Source organism: Glossina fuscipes, unplaced genomic scaffold, assembly GCF_014805625.2.
Source record: "Glossina fuscipes isolate IAEA_lab_2018 unplaced genomic scaffold, Yale_Gfus_2 27, whole genome shotgun sequence".
Taxonomy (NCBI): Eukaryota; Metazoa; Arthropoda; class Insecta; order Diptera; family Glossinidae; genus Glossina; species Glossina fuscipes.
The window spans coordinates 6,589,017-6,613,706 of NW_023998422.1; the positions used below are offsets into that span (position 1 = coordinate 6,589,017).

The 24,690-nt window shown below is 33.8% G+C and overlaps 4 protein-coding genes across 8 annotated transcripts in view; 2 read left to right on the plus strand and 2 right to left on the minus strand.

The window, feature by feature from the left end:
* Positions 1–2,641, plus strand: part of LOC119635830 (protein argonaute-3-like) — a gene marked incomplete at its 5' end in the record, with an annotated part of 3,316 nt that extends 675 nt beyond the window's left edge. The window contains 3 exon segments of the mRNA XM_038030837.1: positions 1–256; positions 1,059–2,463; positions 2,584–2,641. The exon segment at positions 1–256 is cut by the window's left edge and continues 12 nt beyond it. Coding sequence (XP_037886765.1) covers positions 1–256; positions 1,059–1,892 — 1,090 coding nt within the window.
* A 353-nt stretch (positions 2,642–2,994) lies between these two features.
* Positions 2,995–6,866, minus strand: LOC119635598. Its single transcript, XM_038030480.1, has 3 exons — positions 6,336–6,866; positions 6,177–6,254; positions 2,995–3,169 (listed from the first exon to the last, which is right to left on the minus strand). Exons 1-3 carry the CDS (start codon positions 6,412–6,414, stop codon positions 3,009–3,011), a joined length of 318 nt encoding a protein of 105 aa, XP_037886408.1. The 5' UTR covers positions 6,415–6,866; the 3' UTR covers positions 2,995–3,008.
* A 4,517-nt stretch (positions 6,867–11,383) lies between these two features.
* LOC119635731 (protein transport protein Sec24A-like) lies at positions 11,384–20,322 on the minus strand. Of its 5 annotated transcripts, none has more exons than XM_038030719.1 (15): positions 20,037–20,322; positions 17,534–18,637; positions 16,836–17,467; positions 16,639–16,741; positions 16,449–16,575; positions 16,282–16,391; positions 15,979–16,210; positions 15,762–15,919; positions 15,463–15,688; positions 15,152–15,405; positions 14,719–15,087; positions 13,811–14,034; positions 12,360–12,457; positions 12,140–12,278; positions 11,384–12,072 (listed from the first exon to the last, which is right to left on the minus strand). In XM_038030719.1, the coding sequence occupies exons 2-15, from the start codon at positions 18,608–18,610 to the stop codon at positions 11,961–11,963; spliced, it is 3,861 nt and encodes a 1,286-aa protein (XP_037886647.1). In that variant the 5' UTR covers positions 18,611–18,637; positions 20,037–20,322; the 3' UTR covers positions 11,384–11,960. The 5 variants fall into 5 exon arrangements, with proteins under 5 accessions (XP_037886647.1, XP_037886646.1, XP_037886648.1 ...); XM_038030718.1 differs by having other exon boundaries at positions 11,961–12,072; positions 17,534–18,623; XM_038030720.1 differs by having other exon boundaries at positions 11,961–12,072; positions 15,463–15,685.
* A 3,304-nt stretch (positions 20,323–23,626) lies between these two features.
* On the plus strand, positions 23,627–24,216 carry LOC119636025. The gene is made up of 2 exons (XM_038031096.1): positions 23,627–23,724; positions 23,791–24,216. The coding sequence occupies exons 1-2, from the start codon at positions 23,713–23,715 to the stop codon at positions 24,181–24,183; spliced, it is 405 nt and encodes a 134-aa protein (XP_037887024.1). The 5' UTR covers positions 23,627–23,712; the 3' UTR covers positions 24,184–24,216.
* Positions 24,217–24,690: the final 474 nt, after the last annotated feature.

Sequence of the window (24,690 nt, forward strand, 5' to 3'; positions counted from 1 at the left end):
TTGCGAGAAGGATAGTAAAGCGGCTTTATCGTTTTGCGAACACATGCGAGTAGATACGAATTCATTCGGATTAACAGTAGAAAGGCCGCAGATTGTTGTTATTAGCAATGATCGCATTGAAAGTTATATAAATGCATTAAGAAAGAGCATTAAGAAGGAGACTCAAATTGTTGTATGTATTTGCTCAACTAGCAGCAATGACCGATATACTGCCATTAAAAAGTTATGCTGTATCGAAAATCCAGTACCGTCACAGGTAAGCATTTTCGTGGTAATAATAATGATGATTATACCCTATACCGCTTCTGGTACAGGGTATATTAAGTTAGTGTGGATATATGTAACATGCAGACCCAGATAGGTCCATCTTTTATTATACCGATCGAATCAGAATCATTGTCTAATCTGATATAACTCTATATGTACGTATGTCAATGTAAATTTGTGTTTAATCTACAGGTCGCAATTTTTGAGATATTTTGATGAAATTTAGTAGAGTGACATTTTTCCCAAGGATGAGCACTGTTGAAAATGATTCGGATCGGTCCACTTTTTCGACCACTTCCTATATAACACCCCATTCTGAAATGTCGTTTTACGGCAAAAAGTGCAATTTTCAATATATCACGGTAAAAGTGGTTAAGTAGTAGTATTTCGGCATTCTAAACTGGTATGAAAACTTTGGACTGGCTGGGGCAATTTTTGAAACCCCTCTCATATAACGAAAACTGAAGTTCTTACGACAAAACGGTATAATTCAACATAAAGAAACTAATTGCGCCAAATTTGTACCATCCCACGGAATATTTTTTGGATCCTACCCTAATAGGAATTTTCACGAAAATTGATCCTTTGGAAAGCAGAGCGTTTTAATATGCGGTGATGAAAATGGGCCCATAATAGTAATTTCATCCAAAAATAAGAATAGTGTTAGACAATGTGCTGTAAGATATTTGATGGTCGGTATTAACCGACTATAATGTTCCGGCTTGTTTTATAACAATCAACTCACATATTTCGTGGTTTTTCTTTTTGTTGTTGTTTTAACGTTACTGCAGGTAATAGATCCGCGCTCACTTCAAAACAGTTTGAAAAGTAAGTCAATTGTCCAGAAAATTGCTCTTCAAATGAATTGCAAATTAGGTGGATCGCTGTGGTCAGTAAAAATTCCATTCAATAAAAAGGTAATGATTTGCGGCGTTGATGTTTACCACGACGCAGATCGAAAGGAAAATTCAGTGGCAGCGTTCGTGGCTTCTTTAAATGAGAATTACACCAAGTGGTATAGTAAAGCAATGATTCAAAATCGAAAAGAGGAACTTATAAGCGGATTGTACTGTTGCTTGATATCAGCTTTAAATGCTTATCGAAATGAAAACAATTTCTTCCCTCACAATATAATCATTTATCGAGATGGAATTGGTGACGGCCAATTCCAAGTTTGCGAACAATATGAAATACCTCAATTACAGGAGGCCTGTCGTAAGACACTCAACCATATGGCGAAGATCACTTTTATTGTAGTAAAAAAGCGTATCAATACACGCTATTTTTTGGCGAATGGAGGCCGTTTTCAAAATCCAAATCCTGGGACTGTAGTTGATAAAGTAATTACTCACGCGGCTTTTTATGATTTTTTCTTGGTTTCCCAAGTTTCCAAACAAGGAGCTGTGTCGCCTTCGCATTATATCGTGTTAAGGGACGATGCGGAATTTGGTCCCGATATAATACAAAGGCTGACCTACAAGTTATGCTTTTTATATTTTAATTGGCCAGGAACAATTAGTGTTCCTGCTTGTTGCCAATATGCACATAAAATGGCTCTGTTCGTTGGTAAGACGTTAAAAGGAGCCCCTTCCGAAGATCTTTTGTGTAACTTATTTTACTTATAAATAAGTAAATAAGTATACAAAGAACGCACTATCATTGTAAAATGAGTGAACATATGAAATATGTAACATGACGAAAAAAAAAATTAATAAATAAAAAATTTGCAGGTGTCCTCTGCTTTAGTGGCTATATCGTGATCGAGTTAAATGAATTTTCTTTATTTCTTCACTTAATCTATTAGGTGTTTGCAGAAATTTGGATCAGCCACATCTATCGGTAAAAATAATAGAGAAATGGGTAATACCCGGCTACATAACGCTTCAAATCGATGGTTTTGACCTCCTCTACCTAAATACCACTTTTAATACTTTTTCCATTTAATATTATTGATTTATTCAGCGTGCGTCGACGTTAATCCTACAGCACGAAATCATGGAAAGCATAAAATCCTCTTTCTTCCAAATCCAAAAACGTTCAGAGTTGTGAATAAAATGTTCAATGGCATTTTGGAGTCTTGAACAACGATTGCAATACCTAATTGGTTGATCTGATTCGACCACTCGTTTCGTCAGGGAGAAACAATAAAGATAACAAGCGATCAATGCGAGCTATGACAAACACAAAGTTTTATTGGTAAAAACATGGAACATAAATTACAATTATTATAAACTAACTCGGAATTATTTTCCCACATACTACAATAAACAAATATATAAAATGATGCACTTGCATTATTGCATTTGTTTACTCCAGAAATATGAACAGCTTGAAGTGCGTCACAAAAATGCAACATAAGCAAATTAATATAAACAACGACGATACACTTCAAGGTCTGAATTATGTAATCAGCGGGATTGTTGTTTATGGTCAGTTATACCAAAACAGACAAACACAGAAACATGATTATGCAAATGCAAGTGCGTGAACAATCGAACATCGGTATGTTAATGACTGCATAAGCTTGAATGTGCAAATGAAAGATACAAAATTGAATGCAAGTACGTATTTAAACTAGACAGATACTAAATTGAATAAAAGTATATATATGTAAACTAGACAGACACAAAATTTAATAAAAGTGCATGCTTTAACTAAACACAGAGGCTTATGCTGATGCTGTTCCGTCACATCTAAATTGTCGCTTTCGGTTTTAGCGTTTTAAAAGTTGTAACACGAATTTACTGAAAATGCAACTTTTGGGCCACACGTTGCACTTTGCACGAGTTGTCCAGGAACTCGAAGGGGTCGTTCTGCCACATCCAGCCTACTCCACAGACACGACAACTTCTGACTACCATTTGCCCAGATCGATCCAGCATGGTTTGGTTGATACGCGGATCTGCAAGAAGTTGAAGAAGTGCTACAATGGGTCAGTGGATACATAGCTATCAAACCAATATAAATTATTTCGATTTGATAGCGCCATGTTGCCAATAATATGGTAAAATTTTGTTGAAAATGACCCGAAATACTTTGATTAATATGCATTTTGTCAATTTTCCTCAACGAAAAAATGATCAATATTTTTGCGAACACCTAACAAAATATAGAGCAGCTTGAACTCAAATAAAATCCAACACGTTATAAAATAAATTATGTATATTGTTACGGAAATCCCAAATCTAGTTGATTCCAGGTAAGTCAGTTTCCCAAATAATAAATTCGTTAAAGAGAAAAGAAACCAAATGCCCATTCGTAAGGTGTCATGCAGCTGCAGGCCTATGAAAACGGTTACCAGAAAAGTACGTTAACGAATTAAAAGTCGAATCAAGTTATAAAATTAGGTACTAGCAGTATTATGGTAAAAAATGTATATAAATAGAATATTTGTGAAAGGCAGGGTAGTGGAAAAAGAATATTTGAGTTCAGCAGTCGAAAGTATTGCCAAAAAATAATTTGTAAATAATCCTACATTTAAAGAAATATAATTGTAACTAAAAGAACTTTGAAGTGTATTTCTCTTGAACAAAATATCCGCGATCCAGTGATACGGACTGTATCTTACAAAAGCGAATTTCATAACAATATAAATAAAATGTGTTCGGTGTTGTGTTGAAACTTTATTTGTGTTGTGGCGAAACTATGCTATAAGATACTTTTACACTCGACCCTGTAGTATGGAAATCCTATTGGCAATGTGTGGAGACCGTGCTATAAGATACCTTCAAGCAGTGTTACGTGTTATAACGAAACCAAGTTTTAAAATGCAAAATTTTATGATGAAGATTTTATTAAGCAATTCCATCCTAAATATAAACTTAAATGAAAACTTAAATTAACTTTCATAAGGGGGAAAAAAACGAAATACTCAGCATAATGATGAATTATAAAAACTAAATATATATTCAAAAAATAATAGTAACGATCACGAAACTTTCTCTCTTCAAACGTTGCGATTACTTTATTTCTTTGCTTGAAACTCATCACTTTAACGATAAAATTAAAAAAATAAAAGCAAAGATCAACTGAAAAAAACACATAATCGATTTTTTGAAATCCTGTTGCATTCGAGCTACAATACCAAATCGCGAATCTTGTGCCGTGTTGCCTCAAAGTCGTACTCTACTTGTACCGCGCTAAGTGGCGGACGGCTGTCAATTACGAAAACGTTTCTGGCATAACTACTTAAATAATGAATAGATTCTCATATTTCGAATTTGAATTCGCGCAATCAAGCCTAATAAATTTAAAGCAAATAAATAAAGCAAAGGTAAAGGGAAACCAATTGAGATGAACAATCAATGCTTCGTGTCTGCCATCTCAGCACATTTGAAATCCTTGTTCAATAAAATTTTAGGATCCCCATTATCAAGCAAACTCAAAATCGAATTTGTATTTTTTGTTCATGCGTCCAGCGTCCAAATAGGTATTTAATGATTAATGGAGTGGTTCAATAACGAGAGAGTTATGCGCCTTACAGATCTAGGTGAAGAAATGCTCGATGAGATGTTTTGTAGAATTCAATAAAAGATTTTTTACATCGTAAAACATTCTTAATCTTCGAAATATCTTAACAAAAAGGAGTGAGCGAGTGCTTCGACAAGCTTAATTTTGATTTGGAAAATTTTGAATCAAATGAGTCAGCTGTTTTGTTATACCCTACACCACTTGTGATAAAAGGTTGTGCTAAATATGCAGCACCTCGAGCGACCAAGATAGAACCACCTTCTATCGTAACGATCGATTAAGAGTCATAGCATGTCTGGCCGTCTCTTATGCTTCAGGTGTCCACCTTTGTAACCTTTGTTGTCCAAATTTAGGAACATCGACATGGCTTTTGGCTCAAGTACTAACGCTATTGAAAATAGTTTGGATCAGATTACTTTTTCAGCTCACATTAAATACCTGAGAATGGAACCGTATTGTTTATATTCTTAGACCCGAGTTTATCGGAAAGAGTCATGAATTCAGGTGCAGGTGGAATCCCTAACAATATTAGTGTCGCCTTTCAATTCAAGTCAAAAAAAAACAATCGACATCATTTAGTAGCATTTTCGAAAAAGTACAACGTCAGCTTAAAATCGTCATCATACTGTCTACCCCTTTCACGGTTGAGGAGAGATTATTCGAAACTATCTCACAACGCCAGATGCAACGGTTTTGTTAGTTTGCGGGATCAAGCAGATGCAATTAAGCCTAACACGCTCAGAATAAATTTGTTTAAAAAGTCAAGACCTTGATCACGGATTGCAAATTGATGAAAATAAGTCTCCGTGCTCGGAATATATGTGTTTCAAAAGTCAAGATCTTACTTAGTTAAGCAATTTGAACATTCAATCGGTGAGAATATATTAGTTTTTCAGTTGCTCGCAATAACAGCTGTATGCTCGGAGTTCGTCTCGGCAATTTAAACACAATACATCTTATGAAAAGATTCTGTACACGTATATATATATATATATATAATGCACACATGACATAACATTTCTCTTTAATAGAACTGTCTAGGATTATATACGGCGTACTGATAAGGATATTAAGTGTGACACGAGCGTTAGAAACGTAATAACTAAAAACATAAAACAATTTGGTTTTGTAAATATATTAATATTAATTACTTTTTTAAATTACTTTTTACACACATACTCTCTCTCTCTCTCTCTCTCTCTCTCTCTCTCTCTCTCGAACAAAGCATTTTTAAAACGTACAAACAATTGTAATAATAATAATAATAATAACAACAACAGTAATAAACGGAAAAAACACTAACAGATATGTTTTTCTTTTCTTTTTTTTTTTGCCTTATTGAATTAATTCTTATATGCAAGTGCAAGTAGAATCACCGGCGCAATTGCCAGACGTATGACCCAAACTTTTACAGAAGAGCATACAATTTAAATGATTACCGATGTCATCGCAATGGCTGTAGATGGGTTTTAATCTCCCTTGTATTATCGATCGATCATCAATTTCAGTTTCTTCACCTACCGTGTGTACAATATGATAGAAAATTTTTTAAGTGAAATTTCTCTTCTCTTTTCTCCCTCTCATGCTCTTATGCTTACCAAGAATTGGCGATGACTGTATTGCGATGAAGAATCTTACGATTAACATTAGGATAATTACTAAGGTTTTGATAAACATTTGTACGAATGAATGTGGTGTATTAAATTATCACGAAATTTTTTAATTTAAACGATTGCAACTTATTCTTCACGCGCTGAATATTTCGTGTCGACTGAACTAATAATAATCGATGGACAATAAGAATTCTGATACGCTTTTCAAATTCATTTAGAGTGATATACACGTATGCACATATGCACGTTGTGTCATTCATATATTGTACCGTTTAAGATTGATTGATAAGATGTATTTATTTAAAATATAACAAAAATTCCATTTCGTCTCGCTTTCCTCACACATCGGCATCGGCAAAAAGTGATTTGCGCTCATCATCATCATCATCATCATCATTGTCGTCATCAGATCATAAACACATTATAACAACAACAAATATTTCCATACGTAAGATTTCACAGATTATATTATTTTTGCTTTACACTTATATGCAAAGTACAGATCGTGATGTGTGTGTGTGTGTGTGTGTATAAGCGATTATAAATAAACTTGAACTTATTAAAATGCAGTATAATATTTTATTACATCTGTGCACTTGAGACAGGGACAACTTTTTAAACGCGCATCATAAACCATTACCATCTTTACAGTTTACGAACTTGCAAAGCGGACTCATGTTTGTAAAGCCATCTGTTATCAAGCCTTTATAGGTATATTCGTTCTTTTGAACTAATAACAATCGAACTCTACCAATTTGTAGTGGAACGTCGCTATAACAACTAGAAAGAAAGAGTCTTTTAGATCATTTTTTTTTCGAAGGGAAGAAAAATCATTAGAATAATAATATTGGGGGATGCTATCAGACGTAAATATCAAGCAAAAAAATTATTTTTAATTCCCGTATACCGTTCTACAGTTATTTGTACGGCGACTTTTCAAAACATAGCATTATGCATTAAATATTTAGAGCAGTAGTCCGATCCAAGCTATATTCAATAGCGTTCGTCCTGGGTTCAAGACCCGCCAGTGCACCAAATTTCATCAGAATATTTCAAAATAAGTGGGTCTATTTCCAAGCCGCTTAGGTGCTGCCATATATCCTTGTACCACAAGTGGTGTAGAATATAAAAGCATTAATAAATGGCCGGACACCGAAATCGTCTTTCTAGCGAAGTATCTTCCATTCCCGGCATGCACTGAAACCTGTGCAAATTTTAATCTGAAAGAAATAAAACAAATAAGAAAGTTATATTCGGCGGGTGCCGAATATCGCATACCCACCTTTATGTTTTTCGAATTCCACCCACCAAGTTCCTTTATTTGATACCCATCTTGTCGGGATTATTAAGAAAAAATTAATCCACCAGGTCGCGATGGTCACCATCCATTTCTAGACAGAATATCTTCATTTGAGGAATGTACAAAATAGTTTTAAACATTCGGTCTTGTTTGACTTATGATAAATAAGGACAAAACCTTGCAATGTTTCTACCAAATCTAACGTTGATATGTTCCTCTTTGCGATCAGGATGGTGCCAACAACAGGCACCGCACAGACACCTACCTAGACGGACACACGTGGCTAAATCAATTCAGAATTTCAGGCTAATCGACGCTTTATAGGATGTCTGAAGTTTCCTTTTGGATGTTACGTATATTATGAGTGTACCCCTTATCCTACGGTGATGGATATAAAAAATTTTGTTCCCTAATCTTCCTCTTTCTTGATATTTAACTTCTTCTTAGACAAGTTGTTTTCATACTCTCCACCCCTTGCATTCCAAGGGTATGTCAAGTTTGCGCGGATAAACGCAACACCCAGAAGAAGAGCTTCACATAGATCCATCTTTTATTACATCCATCGAATCAGAATCACTTTTGCATCAATCTAAGCTTGCCTGTCTGTCGCTCTGCTTTGTTTGGCTGCAATTTGTGAGATATTTTGATGGAATTTGGTCCAAGAACGAACGCTATGGACTACTTTGAATGTATGAATAGTTGTAGGGTGGTGTAGGATCAATATAGTTTTTTTAGTTTTTTTTTTTTTGGTAAACACTTTAATCTCTTCTAAGCTCTTGTCCTAATTTATCCGATTAAAAAATCAATCAATCCGCTGCTCTTAGGAAGCCACGTTTAATTATTTAAATTCTATTGGTTATCGTAAGACATATAATTTGTATTTTATATTATATATGTACGCATTTATTTTCTTTCCTTTTTTATTTTATTTTTTAATTATTATAATAAAAGTTTACTCATAGATTAACTTTTTTTTATATATATTTTTTATATATAAATACATTGTGTGTTTTGATTATAGCAATGTGACCTATGGCTTCATTTTAATATTAAATTTACACTGATCTGCCAGTTAAAATAAATACATATTTAATGTTGTAATTATAAAGATTTTAGATAATTAAAATTATGACATAATTAAAGCAAAAAAAAAACAAAAAAACAAAAACAAAAATAATCAAGGAAAAAAAAAGTTTCAGTCTAAAGGAAAAAATAAATGAATATATTGCATAATTGTCTCTCCTATGGATTAGTTTAAGTGACGGAAATAACCTTATTAACCCCGCCTAGTAATAGAAAAATGGGGTCGATTCGAACTCGACATTGTATTCGCATTTTGGGTTGATAAGTCCCGTTAACGACTACTCGTTAACAGGCACTAGATTGATTGTATTCGATAACGTATAAATATTTGCTCGATATCGGATGTAAAATGTTATATTTTTAACTCGAAAAGCAAATCGAATAATTATTTTAGATGTTTTTACCTATTGGTGCCATGAGATAAATGAAACTAAAGAAAAAAAATCTCTGGGATGGCAAAAAGTTGAAATATAGAGTTACTAGAAAGTAGATAAGCAGTAAGTAAGTGTGATCATCAGCATCTGGCCTATGAAGAGGTATCCGAATTCTACGGTGACGGAGGGACGGCCGTTGGAAAGTCAGAAAAAAAAAAACCCTAAATGAATAATTGGAGATCCATCATAGATATAGAGGCTATAAAGACCATGTTAGGTATTAGGAAAACAAATTTGACAACATAAATAAGTAACGATATAATCAATTTATTAAACTTTGCTCTAAATGATTTATAAATTTTTCGCCAATTTCTTTACCAGAGAAAATTCTGTTCTTTGCATTAATTTGTTATACGATAGCTGAATAATGAGAATCGTTAACCGACTATTATTCAAAATTTAACACAATCGTTGCATCAAAACTCCCCTCACCTCGCCTTGCCACGCTGAATTGAATTGATGGCTACAAATTATATGTGCAAATAGACACGTTCCCTCCACGAAAATGGAAACAAGAAACAATCACACTTCGTATAAATATATATTTTTTTTAATCTCAGTGGCTGTCCACTAGTCGTGTAAGACAGTGACAATCATAAAGAAGCGCGAAGAAAGAAAGAAATAAGGAGATAGTGGTCCGTCATACATTCATTTTGTCAGAACGTTGGAAACATCAAGGAGGAAGCTTCAGAGCTCCATTAAACATATATAATCTTGATTAGCATTAAATTCTGAACCGATTTAAGCGTGTCCGTCTGCCCGTTTCTGGCCAACACTCTTCTGATCACAAAAATATAGCAATCAAACTTGGCGCAAAGATTATTGGAAGTTCTTGCACAGAAATTTGAGCCAAATCAATGCTTACATGCAACGATAAAAATTGCCATTTATATTTTGTGGGTGGTCCTGCATCACCTTGATGCATAAAAATAAAAAAAAAATCGGCCTCGCCTACTTAATATTATAGAATACTAAAATTTCATTCTTGTACAAAAACGTTTGCCCAAAAAGAAGTTTCAGAGAATACACAAAGTCTACATATTATTGATGAATATCAAATGTGGACCGTTGCAGACATATTTGTCAGTCCTTCTGTCCATCTGTCTGTTAAAGTCAGCCATCCCCACTTGATATTACAGAGTTCATTTTTTTTCTTAGTCTCACGTTAAGGAGTTTTTTTGCAATAGCTCGTAAAACTTGTTGTCCCATTTTATTGAAATGTTTCAGCAAAGCTTGAATTATTTTTAAAAAAAATTTACAATAAATTAAAAATCGCCAATAAATTTTATTAAAAAAAAAATTTTAAATTTAAAAAAAAAGCTATCTTTCAGTATTTCATTTCAAAGGTAAACATCCGAGGCCCTCAATTTTCATTCTGTTACATAATAGATAATAAATCACGATTTTTTGAATCAAAGTATTCAACAAAACGAAAATTTTCAAAAGCTCTCAATAAATAATTATATGTAAGCTCACACTCAGTCATCATATATTTGAAAATATTATTATTTTAGGAAAATCATTAAGCTGACCCAGATAAGTGTAAAAGTGTATTTTTAAAGGAAAACGAATTCATAATTCACATTACATAAGTCGTAACACTATATATTTATAACAATAAGTAGTACATAATGGACAATCATCTAAACCTCAGTTTACTCGACGTAAATTTCAAAATTTAGATAAAATAGAAATTTTAATTAATAATAACAATTTTTAAGAAACCAATCGGTATAATTAATAAATAAAAATATTCCTTTAGCAAAAGGAAATTAAAGAAAGAAAAAGGAACAAAATTTAAAACAAACACTAATGGAACTTTTGAAAATAATTGTATCCCTACCAACATATATAAGAAAAATTGACCTTTAAATAGACTGAGGCGTAATAGGCTAGGAAAAAAAAAATAGGAAATGCAATTTATAATCATATAAATAATCTTTACATATAGTTAATACGTGCAATTAGTATTGCGTTTTCTTTTACATAATTTAACTAAGTAAAATTTTATCTTTATATGCACACTTTTGCCTTTTAGTTATGCGTTTATTTCTTGGACATTAAAATCATTGTTAAAATGTCGATACATATGAGAGCTACTGCTGATTTGTCTTTAGTTTCTATTTTACCCTTCGCCCTCTTATTGTTTTTCTTTTTTTTTCCATTTTATTTATTACATATTTGAGTTCAATGCATTTTTGGAGTTTTGTATGATTTTTTTTTTTTTTTTTTAGTTTTCTTTTATTGACAACATAATGTATTGTTTATATTTGCTATTAAGAAATAATAGTCAGGCGTATGAACACTATTGTGAAAATTGAGTACAATGAAAAAAAAAAAAAGAAATGATTTTTTTTCTTTGTATTCTGTGTTTAATATCCGTTTTTCGCATTTTTTTAATTTTTGCAATTTTTTCCTCCATCTAATGAAAGTCGTAGCGTGAAAACAAGAAATTATTCTTTCGTTAAGGTAATAACGTCAAAAAGTTCGTGGCATAACACAACTGTATGTGTTTACGTATACGTATACTTTGGTGACAGTAGTAATGAATGAATATTGTTTGAACTCTTGACACTTTTTAGGCTAATTAGTTGGTAGCCTTTATTATTATTATTATTATTATATTCACACGAAACGAATGTTTCTATTGTTGTTTTATTATTGTGTTGAATTGTATACAAGGTCCAATCAATTTCTTATAATTATAAGTAAAGGGTGTTTGTAATTTTCGTAAATCTTTTAATAAAAAATTTCCCCAATTTCTACATAACCAACCTATCGAACATTGAACTATTATTTAACCTGAGCTCTTATGTGTTGCAAAAATTCATAATACGATAAACTAGATTCGCTGCGATCGTCGACCAATCTCTCAATGAATTGTGGCTTGGCTGTACTAGTATCCCTGAAAGAAAGTTGGAAGAAAGGAAGACTATTTACTGAAAATGGAAATTAAATTTCAAAACGTTCACCTAATTATTTGTATAATTGGATTGTATGGTTTCTCATCGTTTAACTTGTTTAAAAATCGCTTTAGAATAGAACTTTCAGCACTTGAAATATTTGGTAAACCATATATGTAATCAACCAATTCGCTTGTTGATTTAACACCTATGACAGAAAATGTGAGACAATAATAAATTACATATTTTCATGAAAGTAAGATATTTAATTTTAATTCTTTTCACTTACCAAATACGGTTTCCAATATGCTGGGAGCTACATTAAGACCCACGTAAATCATAATTAACATACCGCAGTCCATTAAAAATATAGAACGCGAATCCAAACTGAAAGTTAAAATAAACGAACATTTATTTCGTAATAATTTCATTCATTCATTCAATTTTAGTTTATTCGTAATTTAGGTAAATAAAAACAAAGTATAAACAACACTATAGTGGGACAGGACTCATCATTAATTAGCCTTATATTAGTTTACAGTCATTCATATAATGTAATTGTCACAGTAAAATGTTGTATAGAAAATAAACGAAAAAGTGGTCCGATCCGAGTCACTGTGAATAGCGTCGGCCTTTAAACCAAAGCACGTCAATGGATGAACCTTTGATGAAATATATCAAATATTGCGGCCTGCAACTTGAACATAGGAAAACAAGACAGACAGACAGACAGACAGACAACCTGAAAGTATAATAACAGGTGCATAATAAACGACGAGTCCATCTCCAGTCCTTCTGGATATTGCATACATCCGCACAAACATGCCGATCAAAATTTGTACCAGAAGTGGTGGCGGGCGTAAGAAAAGGAAGACAAGATTCTATCGTATTTTATACAGAATAAATCCAATTATATTGCGATTTTTTTTTGAATTAATTCGAATTGCACATAAAGATTTTTACATCTTTAAGAATTGGAACTGAAGGATATGTTCTCACTTTCTTGAAACAGAAACACCGGAAAAGAGAACCTTTTAAACTTAGTTCAACTGGTTGTTCTCTCTAAACATAACGCATCATTCGTTTGGACAACTTAACCAGAAAATTAAATATAGCTTCTCTTCCGACAACTTTTAAGATTATCAACTATTTTATTCAAAGCGCTACCTATGCACCTCTGCACATATGTTCACATTGTCCTTTTGTAAAGACTTCTTTTGTAGACTTATCCACCTATGTTGCACTAGAGTATTCTACACCCTTCATGCCATGTTATATAGGCTTTTCTAATAATCATCTTTCCTAATGTTTTTCAAGTTACAATTCACTTTCCAAGCTATCGTCAGCTAACATTTAAAAAAGTTTAGCATGGTATGCATCTATTATCATTCGTCTTTCAGGATATTATCCCCTTTTTCCTAAGTACATTCCACGTCTAATCATAGTCTAACTACAGCAAAGACTTGAATTTAGTCAATCAACGGTTTTAAGCTAATTCTAGACATTTCTCAAGCTATTATCCGTTTTGCCATTTAAATTGTATTCAAGATACAAGCAACATAGACAAGCGATAACTTAATGCAGTTGCGCAAACTAGCTTTGGTTTTATCTTAAGGTTCATCTTAATATTGTCAAAAATACAACTTGATAAAGATCTATGCTCCATCTTTCGCGTTTTGCACTCGCTTTGCATAAGAGAGCTAGATATGTAATACTCGAATAAGTGTAGTAAGTACTTACTACTCAGCCGATAATTGCAAACGTGGTACATCTGGTAAGTCTTCTTCATCATCGTCTTCAGTCGCGTTTGCGTTTATAGTTTGAGCATTGTAAAACAATACATCAATATTATAGAATTCAGGATAAATGTATTTCATGAGTTGATCCAAAGGTAACGTTTTCATGCATTCCATAGCGTAAAAGCGATCATCAAGTCGGGTACTTGTACCAACACGAAATGCAGGCTAAAGTATGAAGAAGAAAAATAAAAACTTATTATTGTAAACCATCTTCGCGTAAGCATCTCCGTAATGCTCTATAATCGTACGCTTCTATTTAAATATTTCAATTCCTGGGACAACAACAACAAGCAATCCACACAACAGACACGATACGATAAACGTATGTATGTTTATTACTCAGTTTAACGTAGATTCAAAATTAATTCATGTAGCCTCGTTGGAGTTCTCATGACTGCAAGGAATACACTAAACCTAATGAAGTAAAATAGTCGGGTAAGGGCGACCATTGATACCCTGCACCACCTGACAGAGCATATAGAGTATAATATGACTGATTTTTACATATTATACGTTGTCTTCATTTAAAGGCTGAGGGTACTCAAAACGTCAACCGGCCCGATCCAAATTTAGCAAACTTCATCTATCACTCAAAGATTTTATTACTTTATACTTGTTTTCATCATGAAAAGTGATGAATTAAACCTTGTTTTCATATGAAAGGGCCTACTTTTCATGAGAACCCCTTTTAGGTGAAGGTGGTATGTGATACAAATTTCTTATTCCCTGAACATTTTGAGTTTTATAAATGGAAAAACAATTCTAATACAGTTCTGTCCTTCGGTGATGGGCTGAACAAATTCATCAATACGTCATGTTTGATAAATTAAAAGAATAGTAAGCACTCACGTGTTTCAAAAGAGCCAAAATATACAATGGCATCAATGCCAAACTACGTGAAGAAATTAATTGTCCGCTCTGCCCTGAAGGTAAATTTTGTGCAATTTTAAATGCATTCAAAATATCGATGGTAGCGTTTATGAATGCTTCGCGAGCATCGGCAACATTTGATGTGAGCGAGCGGTCAACAGCCATTTTAGATAACAAACCGATAATAGCTTCCGTATCAGCTGCATGCATAAGTTCGGGCAGTGACGGAGTTACTGGCAAACAAAGAGTATGCACCCGTATACGACGTTCTCCTTCACTGTTGGTATATAGTAAGGCCGCTTGAAAGCAAACAGTCTTTACGTCTGTTAAACTTTCTTCATATGAAATCTGGACAAAATAATTCATTATAATTTAACGAAACGATAATTTATTATTATTATTCTACATTTACCTGCATGCCATAACCGGCATCCGGATTAACGTTAGGCAACGATAACAAATCGATAGAACGCACAAAGAAATTACCATGGAATGTATGTACTTGAAGACCGCGAGTGCAACGAATACGCATAACAGCTTCAAATCCTATTTTACGCATCAAATAACGTTTAAAGCAATTCATTAATGCATCCACTACTTGACTTTTAGTCTTTTGAAATAACGGAAAATGATGGATGCAACCACCGCTATGTTTGCTTATGCCAGCTGGTGAAAAATATATGATAAAAATTAATTTTTGGGGGATTAAAGTAAAGCACTTACAAATCGTAGCTAAATCACTATATTGTTGATTAAGAAGGAAAAGATCGACTGCGACTTGATAGCCTGAGCATTCTAGAGCGTAACGTTTATAAAAATCTGTTGCAGGATTGAGATGCGCCACATCTTTAGCGGAACGATTATTGGGATCTTCACGCGGCTCTAAAGCACCAGGACCCTTATTAGGAAGGCACGTTTGGAAAACGGTTATCCGACCACCCGAATGCTGCTACAAACCCAAATACAATACAAACAATAAATCCCAATCAATTTTCATAAGAAAATTATACAAAACTATTCACCATTAATTTGTATGCCACCTGTAACGCAGATCCCAATGCAGAGCCTGGGTCATGGGTATCAGCAAAACGTTTCGGTAGCAGTTTCAACAGATCTTTGACTAGTTCCTTACATTCTTTCAAATTAACCAGCAAATTATCCGGCCGTGGTAAAAAGGGATCTAAAGCAGATTACATTCATTTACGTGATATAATAGTAAAAAACTAATTTCTTACGTACCATTTATATCTAGCAAAGTCATTTCGTGAGGTTGATTATAACCATCCGCCATACTGTAGAAATGCACATGACTGTTGTAAGCAATAAAACCTACTTGGGTTCGCGCATCTCCTGGCATTTCGTCTAAGTGGGTACTAAGCATGGCGCAAATATTATCCATATAACCGCATTGTTGGGCAATTATTGAGACATCAAAAAGGAACAAATAAATAGCAGGTTGTGGGGGACGCAACTACACAAAGATGAAACAACGTTAAAGTGACATTGAAGCTGGAAAACGAAAAACGTTCATCTATGGCCTACCATATACTCTGAAGGTGCTATAAACTCAATAGTACTTGAACGCACTTCCGGCCGGCGTGTAACGTCACCGTAAGTTTTCGTAGCTGGATCGAATTGAAAATCATCAGGCACTGCAAATGAAAGGTCGAAGATACTGAACACCATAAAATTAACGTTTTAAAACTTACATTCGTTGACCCTGTAGCAAAGATTGCATTTCCACATTTTGCTATCAACGAAATATACAAAGGGATTAATGTAAGTTCGACACAAACGACATCGCACAATATTGGGACACTGTATGACCGGTAAGCTCTGCAATCAGAATTTGTTGAAAATAGATTGTGAGTAGTAGTGGCATCGATTTATTTCACTTACGTTTATATCGCGGAATGGATGAATTAAAATCCCGAGAGGTAAACGCGATTTCTGGAGCAAGGAATTACTTTCCGGTATTTTAGCTAACGTACAACGCATGATACTGAGTGATCAGAAGAAAAAAAGGAACGAAAAAAAAATATTAAGCCAGCTTTTATAAAAGCTAAAAAGAAATTGCTAGAAACTAGCAGACCTACTTTGGATTGCAGTTAATTGATTCATGAAATTGATTATGTAAAATAATACGGGGAGGTTGCAAGGTAGCCGGCGATAAAATGTGACGATTTTGCATTAGATCTACAGTGTCTTGGCCCCATAAACGGCTGAAGCCTTGCTGCAGGACAGTTCCAGCTGGATATTGCGCTTGCTGTGAAGGTTGTCCTTGATAATGCAAAGGTCCAGTTGTCGGTTGACCATTGAAGACACCTGGTTGCAAGTTTGAGGTCGATTGTTGCTGTAAATAAGCAGCAGAATACGCCTGTGGTTGTTGAGAAGCTGGAGGCGGCATTGGTGGCAGTTGTTGCATACTGGGATACTTTCGTTGAACCATTACAGGTTGATTTTGCTGCGGATTATTGTTCAAGAGATTTTGTTGTATCGCATTTGGTGGTGAATTTGTCCCAGTTGTTGTTGTTGCTGGAGTATAATTGGCATTTTGAGACTGATTCTGGTTCTGTGTATATAACGATGGCGCACCATACACGATTGGCTGATTAGAAGCACGAGTATTAATTGCACTATTTAAATCTGTTGAACTATTCAAAGTATTTATTGAGGGAGGTGGTGGTTGCATCATTCGCGGAATCGAAGCGGATGATTTGAAATTAAGCTAAAATTACAAATAAAATAAAATACAAATTAAGGGATAATTTTCATCTTTAAAGACCTCAATTACCGGGAAATTATTTGATTTCGCCTGGGGAGGCAAAGCTGGAGGAATCGTATTTCTCGCGGTCATTTGCATCGTTTGAGGTTGCACTGGGCCCGATGGCGGTGGGCCATTGGCATTTATGCTCAAATTGTTTACACTACCTGTAATGCTATTAATATTTCCTGTTGGTAACGGTGGCATTGATGGCAGTATTTGTTGTGTTTGCAATTTTTTATCATCAAGTTGATTAGATTCTGTAGCACGCGTGTTAATCTGTGGTTGTAGCAGCTGTTGCTCTATTTGTTGGTGTTGCTGCTGCTGTCTTTGTTGTTGCTGGTGTTGATGTAATTGTTGCAGTTGCTGTTGCTGAAGTTGCTGCTGTACTTGCGATTGCTGGGATTGCTGTACCTTCTGTTGCTGCAATTGTTGCTGTAATTGGGGCTGCTGGGATTGCTGCAACTGTTGCTGTAACTGTGGTTGCTGGGATTGCTGCAACTGTTGCTGTAACTGTGGTTGCTGGGATTGCTGCAACTGTTGCTGTAATTGTGGCTGCTGTTGTTGCAGCTGGATATGCAGCTGTTGCTGCTGCTGGTGTAGTTGCCGCTGCTGTTGACTTGGAACTGTTTGCATGTTTTGGGGCATTTCCGCTCCATACTGCGAATTGCTTTGCAGCAACGGTGAAGCCGTACGTGACGAATTACCACTAGCTCCGTTACTTTCCGCACTAGAACCGTTGAGCAGAGGAGGCCTCATATGAGCGGGTACGGCTTGCGTGATAGGTGCACGCAACGGACCATTTGTTGAGGGAGGCAGATAGTTACTAGTACTAGTTACCAAATTGACAGGCGCAGATGTATTCGTTAGCGCAACAGATGGGGGCATATATTTAGATATACTATTATTCATGGTTGGTGGTGAGGACATTGCGCCCAACTGTTGCTGTTTTTGTTGCAATATTTGCTGCTGCGAGTGCAATTGCGGATGCGTCTGAGATTGTTGTGACTGCATTTGCTGATGTGAAGAATCATTAGGTACACCGTTGACCATATTGACTTGCCCGGTGCCAGATAAAGGGAAATTTTTATTTGTAGTAGCTGACATTTTTACTTAATTTCTACACATAGAAATCTGTTTAAAATATTTAATTGAATATAAAGTAAAATGTAAATATATAAATAACTGAATCGAAAAGAAGATATAAACCAAATTCACGCTAGAACTCGTAATTAAAAATTGACATTTACTAACTTATAGGATACTAGCTTGGCTTTCTGATACTGTCATAGCAACGACTAATCCTTCAACTAAACGATTTTTCTTTTAAATTTCGGATTTGTGTTTGTAACGCAGCGAAGATTTTCACTAAATATATACCTTTTGAAATAGTTTTTCTATCAATTTTTTTTTAATTAAAATCGAAAACTTCTAATTTTGACAATGCGAACTCATAATAAGCTTATTACTATTTTATTCATGGAAATGAACTCTTGATCAAGAACTTGCAAACTTCATGTATTATGACTTCTCAAAACTTAGACACATTTACCTGATCTGAATTAAAGCAAGAATTTGAAAACTGTTTAACAAAGCTTTCGTTCCTTTTACAAATTTTTGTGTTTATATTTTCGTATATTTTCAGATGAAATTGCAATTTTAGCAAATAAATAAAATGAGCGGATATAAGAAATGCAATTATAAATTGATCGTTACAATAATAAAAAAGGCATCAAATTTCAACTTTATTTGAGATATGGAAACGTTGTCACGAAATTATTATACCCGGTTTAATGACCTAAATAAAAGTGAAGACATTCGGAAGATTTTAGGCGTGACTTGTAACTGTTCAAATTTCTTTCATTTTGCACTTATCACTAAAAACACAATCGTTGCTTTGCATTGTAACAAAGGAAAGCGAAAACGGCCTTTCAATGGCAATAATATCAATAACTTAATAATTTCGTAGAGTACAATAAGTGAAAAGACATTTTCGCGTTCATATGTACAAATATTGACCTAGTTCATCAAATAAAAACATGACATGTTTATAAAATGGACTATTGTTACTGCTTTTGCAGGGTTTTCAATTTTTAATTTCCGTCTTTTTTTTTTTCTTTTTTTTTTGTTGTCAACCGTTACAAAAGCTATTACATTCACTTAGGAATTTCGATAAAGAAAAAAAAAAAGAAGCGAAGACTATTTTATCAAAACGATATCAATCACAAATAACTTTACACATATGACAGAGCATATAGAGCCTATTCTTTGTGAGGCTAGACGGTTTGTGACGTAGGCATAAACAGATGACGTTGTTGCTTCTTCTTTGAACTGTGTTAACTGTGTTGTTGTTACATACATTTTGGAAAAAATGAATATTTACAGGTAAAGCTGTATAATACTCGAATGAATATTGAAATTATTCACAGTTTTTTTTTTTTCTTTTCCCAAGAATTTCTACCAAATTAGCAGAACATTTATTCCGTCTTACTGATTCAGATATTCACTCACACACGCACAACTATATAGATACCTGCATACAAGAATAGATAATAACGAGAAATGAAATCCTTGTATGTTTTAGCGATCGAAAGTTTCAAAGTTCGCAAATGAAACTGGTCTCCTCCCTTCCACACAAAACGTATCGTACAAGCTCATAAACACGCTTTCTTATCTAAATGTAATTGTTTTAAGAAGGTCTTGTTGCGGAATTTATTAGATAAACTTTTTACAATATTTTCTTTTAAATTTTTTGCACTTTTCTCCAAAAAAAAATTGTAATTGTTCTAGCAAAAAATAGACAACTCAGCTCAAAGTTTCTTGGTGTTGCCAAATTTATAAATTTAAACACAATTTACCAATAAGATTACCTCTAAAAGGGATTAAAAGGGATTTTGTCTTTTTGAAATGGTCAATGGAATTGTACTTGTAGTTGCCTATACTAATAAAACCGATTTTAAACTCGAAGTTTATAATTTCTTTCTTTATTTTATCTCATAAGCAGACAATACAACACATTGAATACTTTGGTCACGTGAAAAAAATAAATAAAGCTATCATTAACATTAATAAAGGAAAAAAGCAAAAAATATTCCAATAAGATTTTAACACAAACATTAGATAAAAGACTATTGACATAATGAGGCTTCGGTTTGTTGTTGCGTCTGAAAATAAAAGTTGCTTATGCAATGTAAGCGGGCACAGCGTCTTGAAAAACAATTCAAGTATTACAAGTCTATTTGGATATTGCTAAAGCATGGCCTGCTTCACTAATGCTCTCACGTTTGGGGGAGTTTGGCTTCAATTTTGCAAATTTATAAATTGTGCGTATATTATATATATAAACATTTATAAACTAAATTTACCTCTAATTTTAGGAACGAGTTTATGATTTAATGGCCTTCCCCCAACCCTGGGAATGTAAGCGACATTGTGTCAATTACTTATTTACTTAATTTGTGAAAATATAAGCGAATCTTCATTGTGTTTTCATCCTTAATCTGTTGAAAACTGACAGTTATTGCAAGTAAACGTTTGTCTTCGTTCGCGGTAGTAAATTAGCAACTGTGTAACTCAGGGCAGATTTTTCTTATAGAGATAAAGCATTAATCAAGTATTTGTGATAATAAATGTAGTAGAAAACAAATGTAATAGAAAAATTTTTACAACCCGGTAATAAATTAAATTAAATCTGCCTACAAACAAGAGCGAAAGAGAATACATTAAAGGCAAACTCTCTTTTATTAACATTTTTTCTCTTAATATAACAAGCAATGAATTCTTGTGGCGCTTTTACTAACAGGCGTTATTTTTCTACTGAAATTCATTTATTTTATATTTAAGATATAATGCATTAATTTATGACTTATTTCCTCCATCCGAGCGTTCTTTATTGGCTATTATGGGTTCCGGATTTTGCGAAAGCCCCGCAGCCGTGTTACTAACATCAATAAAGGCATTTTACTTAATCTTCATTTTTTTTTAATATTTCATATGTTTTTTTCGGCGTAAAGGTTGGGTTTACGAAGTTGAGATTTTAATCACTTTAAATTATACATCCATACATTTTTGAATCTTTGTTTTGCATTTAGCAGAATCGATTACCTTTGGTCTGTTATTTAACAGAATCGATTATGTTTGATCTGTTATTTAACAGAATCGATTATCTTTGATCTGTTAAGTTGGGCCTTTAACATTAGCTGCTTGGCGTTAACATTTTTGTTAAGTTGGGCATTTAACCATTTATTTATTATAAGCGACTCTGTGCTTTGCCTTTTAACAGGAAATTTAGCGAGGGCTTTGTTTGATCGGTTGTATTGTTCAATAACTTTGAAAAATTTAGAATTCAATAACCGATAATAACAAAATATAAATAAATAAATAAATAAATAGTAGCAAAAAAGAAAAAGAAAAAAAAAAAACAGTGTAAGCAGAGAAAGCAAAAGTTCTAGTGTGTGTTCCTTTAGTTCTGCTCTACCTTGAGAAATGTTCAACGCAGCTCGAATCAGGGATTCCCACGCAGCTGATTGCAAATATATCCTGTCTAATATAGTGAACAAACTAAAGTAGGGAATAACAGATCTCGCTTATTTGGACGTGGAATTTGGGTGCGATTTTATTAGTATGAGAAATTAGGGTTCGATTTTGTTAGTATGAGTTATTTAAGTTCGATTTTCTTGGCATGAAATTTGAATTCGATTTTGTTAAAGTAAGAAAAATTTGGTTTGATAAAACGTACACCGATAGGATTTTGCATTTACATGCATATGCATTCGCCCTGGTTTACTTAATATTATCATTATAATTATATATATAAGCTGAATATATAAGTGAATGCAAGTTACATTCTCAATAATAAGACAATAGTCAGGTTATACTAAAAATTAACACTTAATTTGCAATTTGGCACATAGTGCTCAACCACTTTTTGCGGATTGAATTTATGTCCACACATGATAATGTACAATTTGTCTAAATTATAAAATTTACAAAGTCTAGTTGTAGGTATGGGCCAAATCAGAAATGTGTTATGCCTTCACCGACTGAGCATTCACTACAACTACGAGCAAATTAAAATTTACCACATTTGAGATTTCAACCCGCTTGTATTGACTTGGTAGTCTCGATTCTTACCTATTCGTCTACTCATGCAGCAATGCAATCTAACTGAATGCGGTTGATCTGATTGCAAAAGGAAATGAATTCAAATTCGTTTCCAACGTCGACAGCACGTTTATCCGTATTGGGTACAAGTGATGAAAAGTGAATCGAGTATTAAGTAAGACTTAATGGCAAACTAGTGGGTAAACTTTGCTACAAACGCGGAGAATAGTGGGCTAGATAAAGTTGAGTATTCAGGTTGAAGATTTGCGGGCAATAGGAATACATCAACGTTCTCCGAAAAAAACCTCCTCATGAAGATTAGGAACACTGCGATACTCGTTGTAATGCTGAACCTCAACTTTCATATTAACAGTCACGAAAACCGTCAGACTAGAGGAGAAGTATACTTCAAAATTTGAAAACCAGTGTGTCCCTCGAATGCTATAATGTTAGTTTGGCATAAGTCGGTTTACAACGGACTTCTTGCCCAATCGATAAGGATGATGACTTTACTGATTGGTCACTCACTATACCCACGACCCAAGTAACCTCTACTTCACTTGGGTGTTTACCCTTCGAACATTGACTTACTATATCGCGATTCTTACCTTCTACTACTAATACTACTACTACTACTACTACTACTACTACTACTACCACTCATACGGATTTGTGATTAGTTGCGATAAGAAAGGTTTTAGGTAATTATTTCCTGTTTCACTGTAACAGTTACTGGTAATTGAAGTTTGAAAACGTTAATTGATTTTCCTAACAGGAATTATTACGTTGAGCTTCAAAATATTTACGCGACGCATATCGCTGCTGACGACGTTGGCGTCAATTGTAAGCATTCAGAATGAGCAAATAAAACAAAAAAAAAAAAGAAAAATTAAATGTTGTTTTTCTTCAACAGCACGAGTTTGTTGTGCGCAGCAGTAAATTCGCATGAAAGTGTGAAAATATTTCAAAGATGAAATTCATATTTCAATTTCATATAAAAGGGCCAGATCAAGTGTTGTTCTATAAGCAGAATTATTTTGCAAGTCAAACCAATAACAACAACGGAGATCAAACATAAGAGAAGAAAAACAAAACAATAAGCAACAATGATTCCAAAGGTAAACCGACTGAAAAGCAGTTCGACTAATGTTAACGCTTATGTAACAACTTTATACCTATTTTAGGATTTCTACTTCATACTTCCTATAATGCTAAGCATTCTGATGATTAGTTTCGTTAGTAAGACTAAAGCTTTCCCTGCCTACAGCGATGATATCGATGACTTCGTCTCAACACAACCATTGGATTCAGTTAATCCTCCTGCTGATGACAACTACTATTTATCGTCTAGATCGTCGTCGTTCGATCCATTGCCCAGACAACAAAGAGATAGTTTATTAAATCGTTTAAATCGTGGATATTATTACATAGATAACGGTGTTATTACACCAGTATCGGGAGCTCGTCGTCAAGACAATGACGAGTCTGGCAATGTGAAATTTACACCTCCTCTCGAGCGTTACAAACGAACGGAAACTAAACGCAAGAAATTATTTGTGCCAAATTTATTTGGTTAAAATTAACTGCCTGCGGAAAGTAAACACAATTTTTTTTTTTCTTTTTTGAGAGTATAGACTGACCCAAAGTTGTTTTTTATCAAAACGTTGTAAGTCATTTAAGAAATATTCAAGGAAAAAAAATAAACAAATAAATAAATTTATAAAAATTTTAAACAAAAATTAAACTTTGATTTATAAATGGAAAGTTAAAAAACAGGCAGAATGTGTCAAGAAAAACATATCAAGAACACTGCTTGCGTTAGCTGTAATTTTTTCATGTAATGGGTAAAATCTTTATTCATCGCCTGGCCACATCAATGAGAAAGATTTTACACAAGTTTAAGACCTCTTCATGCCTCTAATGAGTGATAATTTGGAAGAAAAGAAAAGCTCGAGCTCTAAGGGAAACAAATAAAACTAGGAACCTGGCACCGAAAGTTTCTTTTGCTTGAAGTGGCCGAGAAGAAATGGAACCATATTTGAGGATCCTTCTTTGATTCAAAGTATATAAATATATATGGATAT

What these genes read in the sequence shown, in the direction of transcription:
- LOC119635598 (XM_038030480.1), bottom strand. Translation starts at nt 6,414, where the DNA reads ATGTTTATCAAAACCTTAGTAATTATCCTAATGTTAATCGTAAGATTC. An exon ending in ACAGTCATCGCCAATTCTTG is followed by an intron (nt 6,255 to 6,335) that starts GTAAGCATAAGA and finishes TACACACGGTAG; the next exon opens with GTGAAGAAACTGAAATTGAT. An exon ending in CAGCCATTGCGATGACATCG is followed by an intron (nt 3,170 to 6,176) that starts GTAATCATTTAA and finishes AACTTCTTGCAG; the next exon opens with ATCCGCGTATCAACCAAACC.
- LOC119635731 (XM_038030719.1), bottom strand. Translation starts at nt 18,610, where the DNA reads ATGTCAGCTACTACAAATAAAAATTTCCCTTTATCTGGCACCGGGCAA. An exon ending in CGAAATCAAATAATTTCCCG is followed by an intron (nt 17,468 to 17,533) that starts GTAATTGAGGTC and finishes TTGTAATTTTAG; the next exon opens with CTTAATTTCAAATCATCCGC. An exon ending in AGGTGGCATACAAATTAATG is followed by an intron (nt 15,689 to 15,761) that starts GTGAATAGTTTT and finishes TTGGGTTTGTAG; the next exon opens with CAGCATTCGGGTGGTCGGAT.